Source organism: Nelumbo lutea, chromosome 7 (genome assembly GCF_056320005.1).
Source record: "Nelumbo lutea isolate HS-2025 chromosome 7, American lotus-T2T, whole genome shotgun sequence".
Taxonomy (NCBI): domain Eukaryota; kingdom Viridiplantae; phylum Streptophyta; class Magnoliopsida; order Proteales; family Nelumbonaceae; genus Nelumbo; species Nelumbo lutea.
Window position 1 is genome coordinate 56,799,323 of NC_142690.1, and position 25,631 is coordinate 56,824,953.

At 38.3% G+C, this 25,631-nt stretch overlaps 1 protein-coding gene across 1 annotated transcript in view; it reads left to right on the forward strand.

Moving 5' to 3' along the window:
• The window catches only part of LOC148846511 (potassium transporter 10-like), a 33,407-nt gene extending 18,063 nt beyond the window's left edge, over positions 1 to 15,344 (forward strand). Inside the window, exon 8 of the mRNA XM_088952773.1 lies at positions 14,250 to 15,344. Within this exon, the coding sequence (XP_088808899.1) occupies positions 14,250 to 15,298 (1,049 nt within the window). The 3' untranslated portion in view covers positions 15,299 to 15,344. The remainder of the gene's footprint in view (positions 1 to 14,249) is intronic.
• The last annotated feature ends 10,287 nt before the right edge of the window (positions 15,345 to 25,631 follow it).

Genomic DNA, 25,631 nt, shown 5'->3' on the forward strand with positions numbered 1-25,631 from the left:
TGAGGTTTGATGAATAATGTCATGCTGTTCTAAATATTGTTGAAATGAAGTAAGAAGGTATTCACAACCATTATTTGAACGGAGAATTTTGATTAGAACACCAAATTGTGTGCGTATTTCAGCATGGAATTTTTGAAAAATGGAAAACAATTCACTTCTTTCTTTCATTAAGTAAATCCATGTCATTATTGAACAATCATCAATAAAGGAGACAAAATACTTGTACCCATTATAAGACTCTATTTTGATTGGACCCCAAACATCTGAATGAACCAAAAAAAAAGGACTCAACATATGACTCTCAACTCTTGGACTGAAGGACACACGACGATGTTTCCCAAACTAACATGACTCACATTGCAAAACTGACAAATGACTCAGTGACGGGACCAAAATCTTGAGAGCCTTGAGAGATAGATGTCCCAATCGGCAATGCCATTGTAGAGGAGTAAGTGAAGTCTGAAGAGCTTCTTGAACATTCAATGGATGATAAGGGCATAAAAGCCATGTCAACATTACCAACACCACAGATGGGAGATGAGGACCCATTGGCAAGTGTAACAGTTTGTGATGTGGAGGTTTTAGAAAGAGAAGAGAACACACCTGGAGTCCCGGTCATATGATCTGAGGCTCTAGAGTCAATAATCCAGGGAGGGGTTTTAGATGACATGCAAGCAATACCTGATTGGGCAAATGTGGCAGTGGTATGCTGTGAAGTGGTTTGAAGGAACCGTTCATACTCATCACGCAGTACACTCACCATCTCCCTCCCAGAAGTATGTGGGAGGAGTTCGGTCTGCCTATTTACTGTCACTGATATCAACCTCACCTGCTATAGCATGATTAGCCCATTTAGAGGGAGGGCCATGTAGGTCATAACAAAAATCACTGTGTGTTCTTCCCTACCACAATGAGTACACTTCCTTGTAGAGTAATTCTTCCCTCTGCCACGGCCTCCCCCTGAGTCACGACCACCCCGACCAATCATGGAACTGCCACGGCCTCCTTGGGGAGCATGACCTCCCCCTCTTGTACTATGTCCACCTCCTCTAGCTGTCACAAGTGTTGATCTATCAGACTGTGTGGAGTTCTCTGTTTGTCCCAAAGAAATTCTACAATGCCTTGAGAATACTTCCTCAAGTGTAGGAAGTGAAGAGCCCCCTAATATTTGGGCTCTAACTGGTTCATACTCCGACTTCAACCCCACTAAAAATCTTGGAACATCTAGTTGTTCCCTTTGCTATTGCTGAACTTTAATATCTGGAGTGAGGGCATGATAGACATTGAGTTCATTCCTTATATTCTTCATGTAGGCATGGTACTCTTCTAGTGTTTTGGTTCCTTGTTGTAAATCAAAGTACTCCTGATAAAGTTGATATACTCTTGTTGTGTTATCTTGTCCAGAATATAGCTTCTTAGCATGCTCCCATATATCCTTAGCCGTATCAAGGAACATGAAGTTGGCACTAATTTTGGGCTCCATACTATTCCATAGCCAAGTCATGATTTGTGCATCTTCTTGTTCTCAATCATCAAACCTTGGAGAGTCAGCCGGTGGCTTCTCATCTTTTACATGCTTCACTCTCCTCTTTGCCTTGAGAAAAATTTTCACAGATTTAGCCCACGGAACGTAGTTTTCCCCATTCAGTTTAATTGAGGTCATCTGTACCCCTAGGTAGTCGGGGGAAACCACCACACTAGGTTTCTGATCATTGTACCCATCTCCTATTGCTGCCATTGTACTCTTTCACAGTTGCCACTAATCTGACTTCTCAGCTACAAGCTGACTAATGTTATTTCAGCACCTATTGCAGCCCCTAAACACAACAGTGAGAGCCCATGCCTTGTTCTTATTCACACTACTGCTGTCTTCACAAACCCACGAACTAAATAAGCATCAATTTAGCACTCACTAATGACATGTAGGCCCTCTTACAACCACTCATTAGAAGTTGTGCACCACAAGCTCCATAACACAGTCAAATCTGCTACACCCAGTTCATACTTGTTTAACACATTTAAGAGGGCATTACACAACCACAAAGAACTCGGCTAGGTCACTGCATTACACCTTACACCACTCGGCCACCTGCAGCAGCCCTAACCCACTCAACCACTTACAGCAGCCCCTACACCATTCGGCTACTGTACACAGCCCGTTCTAGGGCAACAATGAACCTAGTTCTTTAGGTTCTAATCAGTACTAACTGATTCTTGGAGGGTTTCTACCCAGAAATACCAGCAACACAAAAGGACTAGATAACCAACCTTCCTTTGAGAGTATCAACCAACCATTCACTGCTGAAATCACTTTCCTTGATGAAGAAGACTGTGCGCAGCAGAGAGAAATGAGCTGTGATGTCTCAGACCTAGGGCGAACCAGTTCTCTCCATTAACTAACCAGAAACGAAGAAGAATGTGTCACGAACACAGCTGAGATGCTTTACAAACTGAAGCAGGTCAGGAACCTCGCTCTAATACCATGTTTCGAATGTAGCTACAGTAACCCGAACCAGGAGAGAAGGAAGAAGATGAAGAAGAAGAAAAGAGAAAGAGAGAACAGGAGGGTTTAGTCAAAACTGATTCGTTCACTGTTCATTCGACTCCCTAATGTTTATTAGGTTCTAATAACCTTTACAAAGACTAAACTGCCCTTACTTAAGTGGGGGCAGAGTATCTCTAATAAAACTGCCACATAAGCAAGGTACTTAACAAACATGAGATGACTAAACTACCCCTATTCGGCTCACTTTAACACTTCCAAATACGGGAGTCTACAGAAGGAGGGTCCAAGCAAACAGAATCAGTAGTTTTGAGGAGCAAAGCAGCCTGTTCAAGCTTAGAATCTCTCAAACCTCTTCTAAAACCCAGATTCCAGTTTATGCCAGAAGAAAAGGATGATGATACAAACTTTTGAATTGGCTTGTTTTTAAAACATGAGATGGAATACAAGGAGGGAAAGAGGTCCTTGAGGGCACAGTCACCAATCCAAACATCCTCCCTAAACAAAACCCTATCTCCAGTACTAACATCATACCTGATTAGGTTTAGGAAAATGGAAAGAATACTATGAATAGCCTTCCATGGGGATTTCAGCGTAGCACGCCGAGATACACCAGCATCCCATTCATTGTTTGCAACACCATGCACACTCCTTACCACTTTATGCCAAAGTCTCTCCCTTTCTAGAGGCCACCTCCATAGCCATTTACCTAATAATGCTGTATTTTTCTTCCTTAGATTGCCTAATCCCAATCCCCCCTGCTCCTTCCTCCTACACACTATTTCCCACCTAACCACATGATCCTTCCTCCATTCCCCTGACTCCCACAAGAAATCCTTCATGACTTTCTCTACCTTCAAAATCACCTTTTGTGACATTCTAAAGACAAATAGAAGGTAAGTTGGCAAGTTTGCAAGAGTAGCTCTAATTAAAGTGATCCGACCTCCAAGGGAAATGTAGTTTCTCTTCCAAACTGCCAACTTCATTGTGCATTTTTCTACGATCGAATTCCAAAACCTTCCTTCTCTTGGATTATCTCCTAGAGGCATACCCAAGCACTTCAAGGGCTAGCTAGATGTAAGGCAACCTAAGGACTTTGCTACCTCACTCAATTCCTCCATCTCCAAATTTACCCCACTACACAACTCTTTTCAAAATTGACCTTCATCTTCGACACGCATTCAAACAACTTTATTACTCCTTTCAAGTTTCTAGCCTTTAAGGGATCTCCAGACTCACAAAAAAATGATTGTGTCATCCGCAAATTGCAAGTGTGACACCATAATACCCTCTCTTCCTACCCTCCATCCTCTAAACATATCCAACCCATCAGCTCTCGAAATGAGCCTACTAAATACATCGGCTACCAAGGTGAAAAGGAAAGGAGAAAGAGGATCCCCTTGTCTCAACCCTCTAGAGGCTGGAAAGAAGTCTCTAACCACTCCGTTAACTAAAATTGAAAATTGGAAAGTTTTTAAACAAACCTCAATCTAGCCACACCATTTCTCTCCAAACCCAAAATTCCTCAAGGCTTTCAACAGAAAAGACCAATCGACCATGTCACACGCTTTCTCCAAGTCCAGTTTACATACAAAACCTCTCTTCCCCCTTCTCTTGAAGTCCTCCACACATTCATTTGCTATCAAGATTTGATCTATGATCTATCTACCTTGAATAAAGGCCCCTTGTGATTGGCTTATTAAAGTTGGCAGGGTTGATTTTAAACTTAACGACAACACTTTGGCCAAAATTTTATAAATGTTGGTCACTAGACTAATGGGTCTAAAGTCTTTCGGTTGAACAACCTCTCCCTTTTTAGGGATCAAAGCCAGGAAGGTGGAGTTGATCCCTGGACTTATAAAGTGAGTCTCCGCAAACTCCTCAAATACTACCAACAGATCTAACTTGATGATATCCCAAAAATCCTAAAAAAAGTCATAGTGAAACCGTCAGGTCCAAGATCTATCCATTGAAAACACGACTCCCTTTATTTCTTCCAATTCAAACTCCTTTTGCAACTGAGTTGCCACCTCTGAGTCCAATCTAGGCCAATCTAACCCATCCACTCTAAGCCTCACATCCCCCTGTCTTTTGTAAACGCCTTGAAATGATTCGTGAAAACATTAGCAATCTCCTCTTGATCATCCACTACTTCGCCATTAATCTCTAACTTTTCCACAAAGTTTTTTCTCCTTCCATTAGCGATTGTGTGGAAAAATTTAGTATTACCATCCCCTTCCTTAATCCATTGATGCCTTGATTTTTGTCTCCAACACACCTCTTCCCTTAGCACTATCTCTTCCAATTCCTTCTTCAGATTCCATCTTAAGGTCCTTTCTTCTTCTGAGAGAGAGTTGTGTCCTTTTTCATCCAAAAGTTTAATCTGGGAAATAACACTTAATTTCTTCTCCTCCACTCTCCCGAAATGCTCCCTATTCCACTCTTTAATTTTACATTTTAGCCTTTGAATTTTCCTATGAAATTTGACACCCCTCTCAAGGGTACCCACCACTTCTTCACTCCACCACTCTTTGACGTTTTGGGTAAAGTCTGGATGTGTTAACCACATATTTCCAAATCTGAAAGGTTTAGGCCCACTCAGGAAATTCCTAGTTCCAATGCTTATCGGCCAATGGTCTGAAGTGACTCTTGGCAAGGCCCTAGCTGATAGACCTAACCAATACTCTCCCCAATTTGAACTAAAGACGAACCTATCCAGCTTAGAGCATCTCGGGTTAGATTGTAGGTTGGACCAAGTGAAGACAGCTTGTTGGAGGGGGATTTCTAACAAACCACACATTAATAAACTCATTGAATTTCCTCATGCTAATTGTGATTGCTTGATTGGGGTTATTGGTCTCATTTGTAAACCTAATCACGTTAAAATCCCCACCTAAACACCACGAACCCTCCCACAAACCCCTTATATCATAGAGTTCTTCTAGCATTTCACCTCTCCATATCTATTCAGGCCATAGACATTCGTCATCACCCAGGTAAACTCTTCGCCCACACTCTTAAATTTCAAAGAAATCGTACCGACCTATTAGCTCTTCCATTGGCTCCACTACCTTTTTCCTCCACAAAGTCACTAAACCTCCTGAAGCCCCGCAGGACAGCAGAAAAGACCACCCTACTCCTCTAGAACACCACACACTTACCCATTTCCTATCCCAAACTGCCACTGTTGTTTCTTGAAGCAAGACAATATCCGGGTTTTCCCCTCTAATCAAGTCCTTTATTACCCTCCTTTTCCTAGCACTACCCAACCCTCTAACATTCCAGCTCAGTATCTTCATTGGATTACTTAAATTTCCACCCTAGACACCACCATCCCTTATTTGGTTCCTTTCCTTCTTTCCCCCCTTGTACTGAACTCTAAGTCTGCTGCCACATCTGATTTTAATCTTTCTACCTCCAAAAGCTTCCTCTTTCTTGGACGATCTTTTTCCTTCTTCCCCTTCTTTTTGGAATACGCTATGACACTCACTACTTCTTTCAGTTTCAGGCCCATCTCTTCAGCCACTTGATTCATCAGTTGCTTCCCCATTCCCTCACCCTCATTCCTTTCCTTCCCTTTTCTCTGGCTAGCCTCCTGTAGATTCAAGTCTTCTTCAATGTATCCAACTTCTGCATCCCTCCTAGTCAGCTCCTCAAAGGAATCACAAACTAAATCCCAGATTTTATCACCTTGTGCCTTCCATTCAGCTTCCATACTCCCTCCATTAAACCCTTCTTCCTTATCTCTAACCGGAACCTGTTGGATTGTGGCAAACAATGGAAGGGTCTGGATGAAATCTGTTGCACTCATAGAAGGCTCATTAGTATTCTTAAAATCAAAGACTAACATACCTGGAGATGATGGTTTTGTTGAAGGACTTCCAAAGAAAGTTTTTATCTTGGGACTAAACCTACAAGAACTGGTTTCCGGAGGTTCGATGTTAGACTGAAGTTGAATGGGCGGCTGAACTTGAGAAATCGGTGCCCCCTTACTGGTTACACCCCTACTTTGCTCAGAAGAACAGTTAGAAACCAAAACCGCAACACCCTGCACCTGTTGAGACCTCGAAGATAGCTTCCAGATCCCCCGGGCAGTGTCCAATACCCAGGCTGGTTGGCATCTCTTCTTCCCTATCCACCTCCAAGGCGGCTTCAGAGGTGATGATAACAGTCTCACCATCATCTTTTTTGCCTTCGTCTTCCTCCAAGAAAAGCAGCTCTGTGTCAAAACTTTCATCCCCTCGAAACCCAAGGGATTTCTCTGGCCGAACACTCCCAATACTTGAAGTTTCAGATTCGTCAAACTCAGAATCTTCCTCACTGAGTTCCAGAAAATCGTCCTCCTTTGCTACACCCTCTGTTAAACCGGCTCTCTTGTTTCTTGGATTACGTCTTTCCAGCGAGCCTAGCTCCGGCGCTGACACAGGTCTCCACTGCAACGAGCTGAAACTCCCAGGACCTCCACTCCCTGCATCCCTTCGAATTGGAGAAGATGACGGACCAAAGTTAGAGTCCATCATCTGTCCCTTTAGTTGGCCCACGTGACCACTTACCACTTAAGTGGTCACATGACAATTTTAAGTGGTCTGGCTGGGCCAGACCCAAACCCTCCTTTAAGGACCTGTTGACAATCAGCCTTTTAAATGACTTGGCCCACCCCAACTGCCCTCTTCTGGGATGCAGTAATCCCTTGTGCCCACATGGGCCCACCCCACCTGCCCTCTTTAGGCCCATTAGAACAACTTTCCCTGTGGCTAAGACAAGTTCCCTCTCTACTTGTGCCCACGTGTCCCTCTACTCTTACCACCTTACCCCCTTGCTTTTTTAAAGAATGTTTCAGTCCTTTCTCTCCACCTTGACTAGAACCACTCTTATTTGGTGAAACCTGTCGAATAGCCTTCTCCCTACTCCCTCTTTCTGTCAGAACCTGAGCATAAGACCTGTAGCTCACCACCTTTTCCTCTTCTCCTAATGGCTCTTTCCCCTTGGTTGCTGGTAAATTTCCTTTTGAGTTATCCTTTCCCAAGAATACCATTTTAGTGTAATTGTCAGCTAGATTTGAATACACCAATCCCTCACTTCCACATAGCTTTTCTTCTTCAACCTTCTCATCCTCCTTCCTTCTCCCCTCACTCCACAAGGCAACTTCAATGGCTGTAACCAGCCAGGCCACATAGAACACTTCATCAGCCATCAGCTTTACTGAACGAGGGATATCTTCCAGATGCACATTACTCAAGCAAATTGCAGGTGAATGGAGGTCTTCTACAAAGGAACCTTCCAGTCTTGCCTTACACAGAGCAGCTATAGAATCAAACACCTGAGGTCCAAAGATGAAACGGCAGACCCAATATCTGAACTATTACTTTGTACCTTGCATGCATATCCTTAGAGTTTGAATGAAGGGTCCATTTTGTGATAGATACAGAAGCTGAGTGCAATTTACAACACAAAGCATATAGTTGTAACTCCTTTCCAACTACCTCAATCAAGGCCTTACAAGACTCAAAGGGGGTTAAGATGATAGTACAGTTCAAGTTTAACTTCTTTAATAACTCTTCTGCAACTGTCCTCCAGTTTTTCGGAGGTACTGTAGAAGTTGCTATAAACTTTTTCTCCCACTCATTCTTGAGCTCATTGTATACTATTCTGCAATCTTTTGCTGCTTTACCCAGAATTTTTACACTTGCAACCTCTTTCGGGAACTCTTGTTTCCTAACTCCACCAACTCCATTCACTACCTGTAACTGTTCTTCCTTCTCAAAGCTGCTACCTTCTCCAAATCCCTCTCGGGCAAAGAAATCCTTCAAAACAGTTTGACACTTCTTTCCATCCAATCCCCAGCTTTCCTTCAGGGAAACAAACCATTTGTTTTTTTCCTTCCCCAAAAAACTCCAACAAAGCCACAAACCTTCCTCTAGAGTTCTTCCTCCTCTCTGCTACAAATCTCCTACCATTAACCTCATTTGATTCTTCGCACTCTAACTTTCCACTCACCTGAACTGCTTTCTCCAAGAATGTACAAAACCAAACTACAGCTTCTTTCCCAACCAGTAAAACCATAGCTTTGTTTAGTTCTCTGATTTTCAGAACTTTCTTCCCTTTCACCCTAAAGCTTTCAAAAAGAAACTGCTTAGCCTCAACCTTCAAGGTCCTTCTCCAGCTTGTTGCCATGATAAAATCTCCTTCCTCCTTCAATCCTCCCCTAGCCATGGTTGATGATGATGATGAAACTAATCAATGTGTTGATTTTCGGTGTAGCTGAAGTGATTTTAGTTTGACATTTTTTTAGCGAAAAGAGAAAGTGGGACACTGCAAATTCCAGTGGTGGAAAGCACTCTCACCATTCAACTTACACTAATGCACCAATTGGGAGACAAGCTCCAAATTGGCCTTTTCTTTTGCAGCAAATAACTCTGATGCACCCATGATAAACTTCCCAACAAAAGGCACTGACTTTTAGGGGGATAGGGGTACACAAAACCTCCTTTACAGGAAAGGAAATGGAAGACATCCCATCCGTACCTAGAGAGCCCACGAATACTTTAAACCACTTTATGCCACACAGCCACAATCTATCATTCTCCAAGGGGAAGTGCCACAACCACTTTCTTAAAAGAGAGAGATTTTTCTTACTAATGTTTCCTATCCCCAACCCTTCCTCTTCTTTCCTTTTTACCACCTTATCCCATCTTACCAAATGATCCTTTTTCTATCTCTCGGTTCTTACAGTAAGTCTCACATCAATTTTTCCACTCTTCATAACTGCTCGAGGCATGCTAAAGACAAGCATGAAGTAGATAGGGAGGTTATCCAAGGTTGATTTTATCAAAGTGATCTCCCCCCCATGGAGAGATGTAATTCATTTTCCACCTAGCTAATCTTTTCTCAATTCTCTCTACAACCGGATTTCAAAAGCTGACAAATCTCAAGTTGCCACCTAGAGGTAAACCTAAATATTTTAAGGGCCATTACCCTCTTTCACACCCCAAAATCTCCGCAAATGAGCCTACCTCCTCTTCTTCAATATTTACACCAACCACCACACTTTTGTTCCAGTTGATTTTTAAATAGACATTATTTCAAAGAGGCTCACCAATAGATTCAAATTTCCAACCCCATCTTTGCTTTCCCCATTACAGAAAATTAAAATGTCATCTGCAAACTGGAGATAGGAAACCACCACTCTATCTCTTCCCACCACCCAATCTTTAAGAATTTGTAATTGGCTATCCCTAGAGATCAACCTACTAAGAACCTCTGCCACCAAAATGAAAAGAAAGGAGAGAGGGGGTCTCCTTGTCTTAGCCCTCTAATGGCTTCAAAAAGGTTCATCATTGAACCATTCACAATCACTAAAAAGTGACTAGCTTGTAAGCAACCTTTGATCATAGGCTTTCTCCAAGTCCAACTTGATTGCCACACCCTTTTTCTTAGATCTCTTTCGGGCCCCTATTAGCAATAAGAATTTAATCCACAATTTGATTGTCCTAAATAAAAGCCCCTTAATAATGAGAGATGATCAAAGGAAGAACTTTCTTAATCCTCAAGGACAACACTTTAGCAATTATCTTGTAAATGCTAGTTACCAAGCTGCTTGGCCTAAAACCCTTTGAGTGACTAGCATTAAACTTTTTTTTTGCATCAGGGTGATAAAGGTGGAATTCATTCCCGAGTTAATTTTACCCCTCTTGTGGAATTCTCTAAAAATTCCAAGTAGGTCCGGTTTAATGATCTCCAGGCAATCCTAATAAAAGGCCATTGTAATTCTACCTCCCATCGAAATATAATTTCTCTTCCAAGTAGCCAATCTCTTAGAGAACCTTTCCACATATGGGTTCCAAAACCTACTTTCTTTCGGATTGTCTCCTAGTGGCATCCCAAGGTATTTCAAGGGCCAAACAACTATAGGGAATCCTAAAGACTCCGCTACTTCATCCAACTCCTGCTCCAAATCTATCCCTGCCACACAACTCTTCTTGAAATTAGTTTTCAACTTAGAAATATGTTCGAACAACTTAATCACCTCCTTCAACTGCCTTGCCTTTAATGGATCCCCACCCTCACAGAAGATAATCATATCATCTACAAACTGTAAATGTGTCACCATTGTATTAATCCTGCCTATTCTCCACCCTTTAAAGGGATCCATCATATATGCTCTTAGGAGGAGTCTACTAAACACATCTGCTAGTAGGCTAAAAAGGAAGGGGGACAGGGGATCCCCTTGTCTTAATCCCTTAGTAGCTGGGAAGAAGTCCCTTACCACACCATTCACCAAGACCGAGTAATGACAGGTTTTCAAACAACCTTCAACCCATCCACACCACCTTTCCCCAAAGCCATAGCATTTCAATACTTCCAACAGAAAAACCCAGTCCACCATGTCATAGGCCTTCTCCAAGTCTAATTTACACACAAACCTTTCCTCCTCTTAAAATCCTCCACACATTCATCGGCTATCAGTTTTTGATTGGTAATTTGTCTGCCTTGAATATAAGCCCTTTAAGATTGTGTAACCAAACTAGGGAGGACCTCTCTCAATCTTAGCAACAGAACTTAAGCCAGAATTTTAGAAATGCTAGTCACCAGGCTAATGTATAAAATCTCTTGGACTAATGGCATCACCCTTCTTAGGTATCAAGGCCAAGAAAGTGGAATTTATCCCTGGACTAAGTAAATGTTCCTCAGCAAATTCCTCAAAGGCTGCTAAGCAAATCAAATTTAACTATCTCCCAACAATCTTGGTAAAAAGCCATTATCAAGCCATCTAGTCCTAGAGCTTTAGATATATCCATTGAGAAAACCACCTTCCTAATTTCTTCCAGCTCAAAATCCTTTTCCAACACCCTTGCCACTTCTAGATCCAACCTTGACCAGTCTAACCCCTCCACCATCACTCACCTTCTTATATACACTCTTAAAATGATCCACAAAACATTTTGCAATTTCCTCTTGGTTCCTCGAGATTTCACCATTTATTTCCAATTTATCCACAAAATTTTTCCTTCATCTTCCATTGGCTATTGCATGAAAAAATTAAATATTACCATCGCCCTCCTTAATCCACTTATGTCTTGACTTCTGCTTCTAGAAGATCTCCTCCCTAAGTAATATCTCCTCTAATTCCTTTTTTTTAAATCCATCTTAAACTTCTCTCCTCCTTAGTCATCCTGCCTCCAGCTTGACTACTCAGTCATCCAAATATAGGAAACATGTCAGAAATGTCATGTGGAAATATTGTAAAAATTATAAGCATGGTGGAAACATTGTAAAATATACAAAAAATATATATAATGCTATTCTATATAATGATAAAAGATGCATTAGTAGACACTTATAAATTATTATCTTGTTCTTAATTATCAAAACTGCATAATTTAGTGAGTTCAAGTACAATTTAAATTTATAGAAAATGCAAATGATTCTAATAGATCAACCAAATAATTTATTATACAATGGAAACTAAGATTTAACTTCGTGTTTGAAAAGAATTTCGAGTTAGATCATAGTGGTAATCATGTCCACTAGGTGGGCAATAATACCACATATCTAAAATATTATCGCCAACTTATGTTATAATACTATTTCTTGTACTCCACACAGTACAGTAGCTTTCACTAGAGAATGTCAGATTTCGTGTTGGTATCCATGGAAATGGAAATATGTTGTGGAAATATTAGGAAATTTGCATACATTTTAAAGGATGTTAAAAACATTAATTGATACCACCAGCTGCAATTATTCTAGGGGTGTCAAAAAAACCATTTTTTAAAACTGATTTTACTGATGCTTTATCAAAAAAAAAAAAAACTGATTTTACTTATGGATGCTGGAGGCTCAGTGAGAGTGTCTGAACCCAGCTTATTTTTGAAATTTTTAAAATTAAGGATTTTTGGTCTTTGATATGCATATTAAAATGAAAAACAGTGTAATTATTAATTAGATTTATAACTGTAATGATGACACCAGATTTAATGCAAACTACACTAAAATTAGTTACGTTACTGATCTTTGACATACAAATTCATCTAATCAGATTGAGTTTTGGTCTAAGAAGATGTCATTTATTGGACACACTGAATAGTAGCACTTTAAGCTGGTGGTGCATCATATTTTAATAGATGGAATGGACCTCCTTCCTGTCTGCCACAAATTACACATACAGAATAGTGTTGTATTTCCCATGCAAAGGGTAATATTCATAGTCTACGGTGTCTTGACATGTGTCCCATGTATAAGATTTTCAAGAGAGTACAGTTCTATTGGATGATTCAAAGCAATAACTAGTTACAATCTGATGTGGGCACCGGCAGCAGCAGCAGTAATTTAGTGTTCTCAGTAGCAGCAATTTAGTGTTCTCATCCTATCTTATCTATTCAGTATTCTTACCTTATCTGCTTTCAGTAGCAGGGATTAGTAGGAGTCTTATCTTATCTTATCAGTTCAGTAGGATAGATTAAGGAAGTCTTATCTCATCTTATCAGTTCAGTCTTATCTTATCAGTTTAATAGGATGGAGTAGTAGATTAGCAAGGAGTCCACCTAAAAGTAGGATTCTACCTCTTGTAATCTCCTATTTAAGGAGCTGATATTATTCAATAAAGGTATCGAATTTCAGTCAAGAAAGAGAGTAAAAGGTGAGTTAGGTGATCTCTTGGACAAATCACCCTTAGGACGCCAAGATAGGTTCTGCAAAAAAGAGGAGGAACAAGGGAAAACAGGAGGTTTTCCCTGTGGACCGACCCATGACGAGATCCTATTCCCGGGCCCATAACACAATCCTTTTGGTTTGCAAGAAATAAAGAGGTGGTAGAATAGGGTGAAAGAGTTTTGTTGTTTGGCTAATATATCTACCAGTCAATAAAGATAAACTGACATCAAACAATGATCTACATCACACTACGAAGGAAACATAACCATGAACGAGAAATGAATCCTCTGTCAAGGCTAGAGCGAACGTCAAGAGTTTTTTTTATTATTTTTTTATCAGCAGGTGGACATCAAGATTTGATAGGAATAGAACTTTGATGGGAACTCTGTTTCTTGTTCACAGTTAAATTTCCTTCTTAATTTGTTGTGTATCACTCTTTGATGTGGGTTCTCGCATCAGTAAGTATGAACATATAAGCCAAAGTGAATGCAGGAGTGAAAGATCATGATTGTTGGATGGTAAAAATCATCTAGTCAAACTGATTCTCAGTCAAAGGTATCCGTGGCAGAAGAATCACTGATAGGACAGTTCAGAATGATAAGGATATTCTTCATTTATATTTCATTACTAGCGAGAAAATTAAAAATATAATAAAAAAATAAAAAACATACGTGTTTATACTGAAATACCAAAAAATTTTCTCCAAATAGGTTGAATGATATTTGTTGTAGTATATGTTTCTGTAGCTAAATGCATTCTGTTCCATTTATTTAATTTGTGCATAAACAGATAAATTCGGGTCTGCCAGACTACAATAATGGGCATTTGGGATGATGATGATGATGAAGTCAGGCTACAGATTAATCATGCTTTTCATGTTTTCCCTCTCTGCAAACAATTAACATGATCAAAGAAGTGTAAAAATTGTGTTTGTTAACATAGATTTCGCTTTTTTTCTTTCTTTAATAAATTGCATGTTTTTTTAGTTTTTTTCTTTTTTTATTCTTGTTCCTTTTTCTCTTTAATGAATTGCATGTTATAACTTGGCAAATTAGAATTACGTTTTTTAGATATTTTCTTATGTCCCAAACAGGCACTGCAGTTGTGGTAGTTATGTTGGTCACAACACTTCTCATGATTCTAATAATGTTACTGGTTTGGAGGTGCCATTGGATTCTTGTCCTGATCTTCACCGTCTTATCACTGGTTGTGGAGTGTACATATTTCTCTGCTGTACTTTTCAAGATTGATCAAGGTGGATGGGTCCCACTTGTGATTGCAGCGGCCTTTCTTCTCATTATGTATGTTTGGCATTATGGAACGGTTAAGAGGTATGAATTCGAGATGCACAGTAGGGTCTCCATGGCCTGGATCCTTGGTCTGGGTCCCAGCCTTGGATTAGTCCGAGTGCCTGGGATTGGCCTGGTATACACTGAACTAGCAAGTGGTGTACCACACATTTTCTCACACTTCATCACCAATCTCCCTGCCATTCATTCTGTTGTTGTATTTGTGTGTGTGAAATACCTCCCCGTCTATACTGTTCCCATAGAAGAGAGGTTTCTGGTAAAACGAATTGGGCCAAAGAACTTCCACATGTTCAGATGTGTGGCAAGATATGGCTATAAAGATCTTCACAAGAAGGATGATGATTTTGAGAAGATGCTTTTCGATAGTCTTTTCTTATTTGTCCGGCTCGAGTCAATGATGGAGGGATGCTCAGACTCAGATGAGTACAGTTTGTATGGACAACAAACAGAGCGATCAAGAGACTTCTTACTGACCGAGAATGGCAACACAATCTCCTCCAATTTAGAGGCTACACTGTCATCAGTTGATTCAATTGTACCCATCAAATCCCCACAGCAGACAAACAGTGGGAGTGTTGTTAGGTCATCAGGGCAGACAAGCAGCCAGACTGAGGTGGATGAATTGGAATTCTTGAATAGTTGTAGAGGTGCTGGGGTGGTTCACATACTGGGGAACACAGTAGTAAGGGCAAGGAGAGAGTCCAAATTCATTAAGAAGATTGCTATTGATTACATATATGCATTTCTTAGGAGGATATGCAGGGAAAACAGTGTAATATTTAACATTCCTCATGAGAGCCTGTTGAATGTTGGCCAAATATTTTATGTATAGTTCTTTTAGATGTGATCAATAAGAAAATCATGTCAAGTTTCTTTCAGTCCCTCTCTCTCTCTCTGATATTTTTCAGTCACTTGTAGACTTGGTTTGTTTTACCATAAAATAGGTAAAAAAAATTCTTTCTATAATATTTAGGTAGTTTATGTTGGTTGCAGAAGAATAAAAAGGGGTAGCACAGATTCATAAGAATTTAAAATGTTATCCTTGCCACAAAAGAGTCATGGTTCAAGGTATGGCTGTATGGATAAGTTACACTTGATACAAAGGCACATCATATCAGTATCCAAATGGATTGGATAAGCACATGGCACGAGTGGAATGGACTTGGGTGCCAAACCATTCCACTCAACTAATGCCATTCTGCCCACATGGTATTGAATATTGATCGATAAGGCTTCATATCATGTGATGCAATGACTGGTTTTGCAGAATATGTATTTTTCATGTTTTGTCTTCTTCTACAGCTTTTTTTTTTTATCACTTCCAATTTTACATTCTAATCCAAGAATAAAAGGAGAAAAAGATGGAAGAAGAGAGAAAGAAGGGAGAAGGGAGGAGAAATGAGAGAAGGCACCAAAAATCTTTAGCTGGCGAAGCCGTAGTTAGTTATACTTAAGGCGACAGTTTCCAATAAAAGAAATGAAAAAAGACAAAAATACCCCATGCAACTACAGACTAGTAGAATTACAAGTATCTCTGTCTCAAAAGCTTGTGGGAGAGTCATCAGCCAAAACACCCGAGATTTTGCATTGAATGAAGAGAAGTAATTAAAATTAAAAAGAAGGGAAGGTGAGTCTGCCTTTTTCTTCATTTCATCTTTTAATGCTCAGTTGATGCAAATATGTCGATTTTTTTTTGGATAACTGTGATTTTAGGCTTCTATTAGTAGATTTATGGATTTTTCTCAAAAAAAATAAGAAATTATGAAATTATAAAATAGTTTATTTTATACATCTTAAATGATTTTCATGGTAGGAATTAGGAAAGAACTTTAAGATGGATATATAAAATCCATTATCCAAAAATTATTTTTTTCTTAATTTTTGGTAATTTACAGAAATAAAAATAATGTAAAACAAAAGTGACTACTAATTAAAAATTATGTATTGCACATAATATGTTTCTTAGAAGTCCTAATGGTCCTAATAGATTTTTCAAGATAAGATAATTTCGTTTTTGTAAAATATTAATTACTAAGTTACTTTACAATGAATAAGTAAATTACAACATATTGATTAGGTATAGAAATAAGAATCATTTTTTTACAAAAATGACATTGTAGTTATGTTGATATTAATTACAAAATTACAACAAGGGTTAGTGTCCATGAAGGCACTTAAAATAAAATATAATCGAAATCAAGTGTTAATTAAGCATATTAGCCAAGAGGATGCGGATGCGAATATGTTCAGGTTAACTCTTAAAGGATTTACAAATATTTTTACTTAGGATTTAACTATGATGTCAGAAAGACATGATGTTAGAAAAACTTACAAGTTACAACCAATTAACCAGCATCATAAAAGTGGCAATCAAGCTGGTGGATTTTATCAAAATTCATAGGAGGTTTTGATTAGTCAAACCCTTTTCGGTATCATGTCTTTTCTGACATTAGTTAAACCCACTTCCTTGTTTATGCCCAATTCAATGAGATCAACTTTTGAAAATATACGAGTCATCTAACAAAGTATAATAGAAGGGCAATTGTTAGCAGATGAGACTTTTGTGCCAGAAATTATACTTTGTAACTAAGGCTGCAGTCGAATTGAGCTCTAATGGAATAGTTTGGGCTCAAGATCATTAGGTTCAATTTGAGTTCAGCTCTGGTCGAGCTTGAATCAAATTCAAACCTCAAACCTCAGGAGTTCAATTAGTTATTCCACCTCGAGTTGAACCAATAAGTTTAACTCAAAAGCTCACGAACTTGGCTCGATTAACAAATACATATGTATATATTCTATAATATATTAACACATACATATGTATAATATATATTGTTGATAATATATTTTTATATGAGCTTTTTACAAAAAAAAAATAATAAAGTTTCATGAAACTGCAAATTCGGATATGTTATGAAATACATTAAGAAAACAGTGAACAAGACAAGAAAATCATTTTCTGACCAATTTGCCCCTTTTATAAATTTGAAAATCAAATTGACAGAGGGTAGAAGTTACTGTTCATCGTCTTCCCTGAAACAAAAATAGTAAGCTAGATGCTCTGATTATATTGTGCTGGTTGCTGGTAAATCCCATAGCGACTAATGCTTTGATGGGTATTTTGATTAAAATCATCGCCTTAATTTACACCATTCTGTCTTTTCTGAGCTTCGACGTCTCTACAAGGGCCAGTAACAAACTGGTTCCCTTCCGTCTCCTGAGGCAGAAGTTAGCAGAAGCTAAAGGTGCGTATTATTTGGCTAGAATTTCTCTCGCTTGGCTAAAGGTGGGTATCATTTGGATGATGGATAAAAATTAATAGAAGCTACCACATGTGTGTGAAGTATTGGCACAGTAGCAGACCGCAAACAGGATTTTCAGTCATTACTCATGGATGATAATGCATGAACACATGCGGTTGACCTGTGACCGTAAACATCACCGCTTTCCTCTCTTTAACCTGCTTTGCCATCACAGTCAGGAATTGGGATCTCCACTCGTGCTTTGACCTTTGACTGTGAGTGATATCATCCATTTGGTTCGACAACCGAGATTAAGGCACCAGCCACTTTGGGATTTACCAGCAATTCGCACAAGCATCTCTCTTACTCTGTTTTCGGGAGGAAGAAGATGATGAACAGTAACTTTCGCCCTCCCTTTCCTAAATTTAAACATGAAAAAATTCCATTCAACTCTATTATAAACCTTACTCATGTCAAGCTTTGACTTCTACTTACAAAGCTTTATATGATGAAGAACTTCTTGGATAATTAGAACATTGCCTGAGATCATCCTACCTGAAAGGAACGATTCTACTAACGATAAACTTTAGCTTGCTTGCAATGATCTACCCAATAATCTTATAAATTATATTATAGATACTAATTGGTCTATATTGGATCGCATCCTGTGGCACTTACACTTCTTACAATTCTAATTCTAGTCCTAAAGAATTCCTTAACTACCTCTTTGGCATTTGTTCCCACAATGTTGAACAAGAAAGACTTTGAAAAGCCATATCCGGACCTGGAGCTTTCTTAGGCTCCACTTGGCACAGAGATTACTCGATTTCCTCATCATCCTCCTCTCTAGTCATCTATTATCATCCTCCCCCTCCATCTCAACTGCTGATTGGTTTAAAACACTGGCATACTGACATTCAATTGGGGTCGCATGATCTGTGGTCACAGGAAATCTTTTCTCGGAACAAGCTTGAGCTTGTACGCGATGACCAGCTCGAATCATCATGCCAAATTGCAAACAATGCTACATGGCACTGTGACTCGCGAAGACTACTCCTTAACAACTTTCATTAAGCCAACTTTCTGTCGGAAGTTAAAGTTGTAAAACTCAACTCTGCATGCATTTGCGTGAGTTTATAATCCAAGCATATCTGTATCCATCCCGATACAATATACAATACTGTTAACATTTGAACCTTGGTAAGACCCTGTTATTTGTAGTCCTTGTTTAATTTGCTTCTAACCAAAATGAATAATATGGCAGGAAAAAATACAGATAATTTTTCCACTCACCTTTATTTGCTTGTAGAATTTAACAAATGTAAATATTCACATGGACGTGATAAAAAGGTATCATCCTGACTACTCAGAATTTAAAGTCATATGAGTGCCTCTACGAAGAAACTAATCGATTTAGGAGAACATATTTGACTTGGATGCTATAAATTCTAGGTTAAGTGACAGTATATCAAAACTAGGACTTCTCAAAAAAAAGAATAAGACTAAGCCATATAGAAGACTCACAACTACTTAACTAGTGGACCACATCAACACCACATAGGCATTGGCGTTTATTGCATATGAAGCAAAACGAAATAACTGTTTGGTTTTACCGTTTATCAAATAGACGGTAAAAAACTGAAACACTTTGATTTCTGTGCATGGGGCATTTGGGGAAATGCCAAATTCTTGTTTCCCCAACATCCCAGCGTTTCTTGAAACCAAATGCTGATGTGTCACACTTTAATGGGTATTAATCTGAGGTGGAGAGTAAAAAACGTTTAGAGTAAAGCCCAACCAAGCAACAAAAACAGGAAACGTTTAAAGTGAAAAAATATAAATAAACGTTTAAAGTGAAAAGGTACAAATAAATGGCCACCATAAACGTAAATGGAACCAAACACCCCTAGTAATATTCTTCTTCTCGCCTTGAGTTTCAGTGGTTTACAAATCACTGCAAATATTAGCTTACAAAGCTTGGCTCTTTGGGCAATTTGAGAGATCAATAGTCATGCAACCTACCTAATAAGTAACTAGCTACAAAAATATGCTTTTTTGGAATTATATTACAAAAAAAGTCTTAAAGAACAAAAAATTAGTCATTTTGGTTCAAATGCAACCACTAGAAATCTATAAAAAAAAAAAGACAGGACAGCTTCCTTCAATTCAACCCAACCCAATTAAGAGTTCTCCCTCACCATACAGTGAGGATAGATTTTCCAAATAAGGATACTTCTTGCAAAAACAACCAGAAACATTAAGGACATTTTTATATTAACTATTATTTATAATGCATAAGTACCTGATCATACCAAATGCTTTCTTACAACTGTCTTCAGTAAAAATGGGGCAAATTACAAATAAGGGTATTTTGTCAAATAAGGTTCCAGAAATTCAAAGGCACATACATTTTAAAGGAGTATACATATAGATAGATGGTATATGGAGTCAAAAAAAATGTAACGAAGTTCCCCAACTAGACAACCAATCCAGATAAAAACAAAATGAGTGTTGTATAGTTGGCGACTTGAAATTATTTGGTCAACTGCATCTAATGGCAGAGTTGGAGAATCAGAGCACATTAGCTTCAGACTGCTTTATTTCAGTTGATGCATAGTCCTATGATATTCATTTCAGCTTTTCTTCAAGTTTGACCAGATACGATCCATATAGTATATTGCATTAAGCGAATTTAAAATATTTTTCTGCATATTCACACCCTGTGTTTAACAAATTTGCATTTATGTCCATTGTTTTGACATTTAATATGCAATCCCCTACCTAATAATTCAGTAGTTCAGCAAATCCATATTTTCTTACATATAATAAACTAAAAGGATATGAACTAACCTAAATAGAAGGGTAGGCTGGGATTTTAAGAATGTTTCAAGGGAAAAAAAAAAGGATGTAAAGTTTCTCTACTGAGAAAATGACATGAAAATTTCTGAAAGAATGTAAAAGAACATGAAGCTCTCTAACCAAAAAGCAAATATGGACTAGAAATGATTGGGATTTCAGCAACATATGAAGATACTCCCTTTAAAACCCTTGAAACTTTTAGTGCCACCTCTTCCATATCCTTCTTTTATGAAATATGATGTGGGTAAGATTTTATTACGGTATTCAGGTAGGGGAATTCCTAAAAGAACTAGAATCCCTCAGCTCTATCGTGTATCAGCAATCCTCAAAAGTTCCAGCACTTGTGCTACAATATCATCCTTAGGCCTTTCTTGAAATTTCGGTGTTCCAAGGGGTCTTCAAAAGGCTAAATTGGTATATTTTATCCTACTCTTAACTGAAGTCTTCTACCCCTCTGGCCAAGATGAATGACAGAGGCCATCTTAGGCAAAACTCCTCCCTTTAATTTTTTTCGACAGCCATGAGGTCACTATGCAAATGCCTTCCCATTGAAGGCCATTTGGAGGTCAGAAGCACCTCCAAAAGTCAGTGGTTGGACAAGAAGTGTCAGAAAATAAACCATCATTTAAGCCTTGTCCCAACCATATGGGATCAGCTGCACGAATCCTGTTTTGCCATTGTGTTCTTGATGCAGAACAGCAAAGAATTTTAAAGAGGGAGAGATAATAGGAATCACTCCTAGAGGGTTTAGGCCTCAACCCAAAACGCTGGAAGCAGCACACATCCACATAAGGAAACAAACTTCTGTATTTTGTTCACTCTATCTTGGGAAAAAAACAAGATAACATATTTATAACCTAAAACAGCAATTGATTGTTTCTAACCAGGAATCCTACTCTTGCTTGGCTTAGGAGTACAGAACACTCAGTGTTTTAAAAGCACAAGGTGCACAATTTAAAAAAAAAAAAAAACTAAAAATTCAAAAAATGCAAAAATTCAAAAAATTATAAAACATAATATTAATAAAAATATAAACTTAAGTTTTAAAATAAATGTTTTAAAAAACTTATTATCTAAAATTAAAATACATAAATATAATATGTAAAGCATATTCATATGAGAATTTAAAAATGAAATCAAGCATATAAAACATTTTCAAGCATATAAAACCCACAATCTCTTTTTTTTCTCAATTGCATCAAGCAGCTAATGTAACATATTACATTCCTAAAATGTGCCTCGCCTGTGCGCCTAGGCACGCCTTTTAAATTACTAAGAACACTAATTTAAACCGAAAACAATGACTTCTAAAAACAATATACCTAAGATAACCTTGCTGTAAAACACTCTCCTAACACATTGTTATTACTTAAGTTGATTACTAACTCAAAACACCCAGCATTTATTCAAATTCCCAACTAGAATCTTCTCCATCATTGTGCCAAATAAGAACCAAAGCCTTACAATCGTTGGGCACTTTTCCTCTCTACAAGTCTTCAAGTTTGCTTTATGATCCCTATCAGTTATGTTCAGTGGCATATTAATCGTTAAATTATGAGCACTTGAATCATTTATTATCGCTTCCAAGTCCTTTTCAGTCTACCCCTAGCTCTTCTAGCCCTTTCAACTTGTAACAGATCACTTTTTTCTAATAATTTTTTAGATGGTCTTTTATGTACACAACTAAACCATCTCAGCAAATAAATAATACTTGCAATTTGATGTTGCACAGGTATTGATGAAAAAAAATAATGATGCGCAGGCAATGACTTAAAAGTTGTGCCTAGGCACACAGGTGAGGCACATGTTAGGGTAGGCACCTCGCCCAGGTCCTAGGCGCAGCCCTTTCAAAAGGCACACACCTAGTGCGCCTTGCGCCTCAGCTCAAGTGTGCACCTTTTGAAAATTTGACACTTTTTTGCTTTTTCTATGTCTAGTGGCTTGGCCCGGGGCTCTGCCCCCAGACCCCCGTGCCACACCCCTCAAGGCAGCCTAAACAAGTCCACATTAGGTCTTAAATTCTTAGTTCTCACACAAAAAATAATGATTTTATAGTTTTAATTGCTTTTTAAGAAGATATTTTATTAGGATGAATGAATGAACAACATTACCAAAGAGGGGGTTCTCGAAGCTTCGGTGAGCGAGTGAAGCATTAATAATGCAGCAATGACTTTTTGATTCAATTAAACCACCTCTTTGTTCATTGCTAGGTAGAAACTTTAGTTTTTAATCATCTCTTGGAGTTAAGCATTAAAAATGCAGCAAGGAGTTGGCAAAATGACAATTTTTGGAATTCAAGTTGATTTAGCCTCCAAGGGTATTTTTAACATTGTACGTGCAGTCCAGCCTGTTAATTTGAGTTGTCTAGTCATAGTTTAGTCATGTTTAAATTTTCAAAGTCATTGGTTAAGCAGTTAAAGAGTTATTTAGTTTTCTTTAAGTTGGTTTAACTTATAAGTGGCAGAATTGTAATTTTGAGTTTTCCTATTTTGGAAAGTAGCTTGACTGACCCGTTACAGTTTATATATGTGTAAAAGTTGCAACATGTGGGCAATGTATGTTGGATATTATTTTCTGCTTGTGTGGCTTGTTTTGATTCATGCCCAAGCCCTAGAGTCATTCTAAAAACCCTAGGAGTGAGTCCTAGGCTTCACTTCTTTCTTTCTCTCCTCTTGTCATCTATCTCAAATTTTTGAGCTCCGCCACCATCCGCCATAAAAAAACCTGGGAAAATACAATCAAAAGCAAACAATCATCATCATCTAGAGGACTGAGCCTAATCACGGGTCAGTCCCCTCTCCATTCCCTTCAAGTCTCAGACCTTTCTAGAGGGAAAGAAACTTGTCTATCTAAATCTTTTACAAAACCTTGGTGAAAACCAGATCAGATTTAGCCATCCGGCATCCCACATATATAAGGCTCATTATCATCTCATTAAAACATTTTTCAAAATTTCCCACTAAAATCCTAGTTCTTGAACGTTTATAATTTTGAGAGCTTGTCTTTTTCTGCCCAACCTTCTCAAAACCTGTCCAAATGCAATCCCCTGCTTTGGCTCACTCACCTAATCCCTCCTGTAACAATTTAAAGAAATTCCATTCCAAAATTAAAATATTAAAACTTCCCTATTTTCTCTCTCTAGCTTCCTAATCACTTGATACAGTCATATACCCTACACAAACCCTCATTCCCCCTTCTCTAGACCTGCCTCTAGCCCTTCAACCCCAAACCTTGGACCCTTCTCTAGAGTCTAGACCTAACCTCCCGTTTGGCCTATTTTAGATGACATGTACAAGATATGTGGAAGCTCAATCTCCTTTCATTTTGTTCAAAGGGAGGCAAATGTGCTGGCTCACCTTTTGGCTTCTTGGAGCCAGTGTGGCCAAGTTTCTACCTTTTGGAATCCCCCAGATTTCCTTCAAGACGCTCTGAACTTTGATCTAGCAGCTGGACGCTTCCACCCTAGTGTTTTGTCCTTGCTTAGTTTCTTTGCGGTAAAATCCAAAGAAGTTAGGATATGGCATCCATGTGGTGTAAAGCAAGAAATGAAGGTATCTTTTAAGACAAACTTCGGTAAAATAAAAAATGTTGACAAAGGTCGGGCTGATCTGACCTTCAAAAGGTATGTTGGTTGATGTTATAATTGAACATTTGAACTGATAACTACCACAGGCACAGTTGTCAAAGTGATCAATACTTCGTTAATTTTAGCTTGTTTCTCTATCCTTTTTTATAGGTACCTTATTTCCCCAGTTGAAGTAATGACTACAGAACATTACAAGTCAATCTAAAACGAATAAATTAAACATTAAAAGTAGAATAAAACAACGTTACATAGTTTATAATCAAACTAAGGGTGGGAACCTTATTTTTTAAGCTTGAAGATGTGAGAAAAGCATCTATGCATTTACATGTGTGATAAATAAACAATCAAAGGAACAAGTAACTATGTTGACTGCAGCAAATACATAAAGGAATGCATGCTCATGTGTGTAGTATGCGAAGAGAGACAGAAGAGAGATCCCAATTGAAAAGATAGGGGTGAGTGATTAAAGAGAAAAAGAGGGAAAAAAAGTGCAAATATAGGACTGACTGACAGAGAGAAGCAGATGATGCTCTATTTTTATTAAAATAGAGCTGCATTACACAATATGATATAGCTGCACTACACCTAAAATTTGTAAACCCCCATTGTAAAAACGCAAAAGCAAGGTGCAAGATGACCCTAAAAATGGCTTATAACCTGGGTTCCAACATGATAAAAATGATAACCATCAAGGTGCAAGAAAACCCCCTAAAAAGCCTTGTTACCTAGGTGCCACTGCCACCTTGACAAAATTGATTGATACTAGCAATATTTTCTATAGCCATGAAAGAAGTTTCATCGAAATGGTCCTCCAATCTCAGGTAGCATACAACATAATTTCAATAGATGCTTGCTGGGAAATCCAGGTAAATCCTTTTTCTTTACCCTACCCCCATTCCCCAGAATATGCAATGTAGCTGTTACACTCATGTGCATGGTGCGAAAAGATGCAGTATCACTTACAGAACAATGCAATCAAATAAAAAGCAGTTCCAAGAAGCACACATTCTGTTCTATATATACGAGTTAGAATACCTCAACAAAACCTTTTAGTTCCACTGGCCTGCTTACCATCACTTGCATCCAGTGTTAAACTACTGAACTAACAAAGTAATTAGTTTTCTTCAATAAATTTCATTTGCATATTGTTATATCATGTAGCACTGGTCCACCATCAAAGACCACGTTAACTTATTTACTTCAATACATTCATTTTTTATTGGAACTGGCGTTTCACTACATAATAAAACAAAGAGAAAATTGTCACCACCAATAAATGCAACAAAAAGAAGCAATCCAACAAAGAGAGAAAGAAGTGACTACCAAGGTTCAAAATTCAAATGTATTATTTCATAGCAAAATGAGACATTTAATGCAAAAAAAAAAAAGAAAGAAAGAAAAACATATCTAACTAGTATGAATGGAAGCGTTCTTTAACAGCACTACTTGTTACTTTTTAGTTTTTACCAAAATAAAAC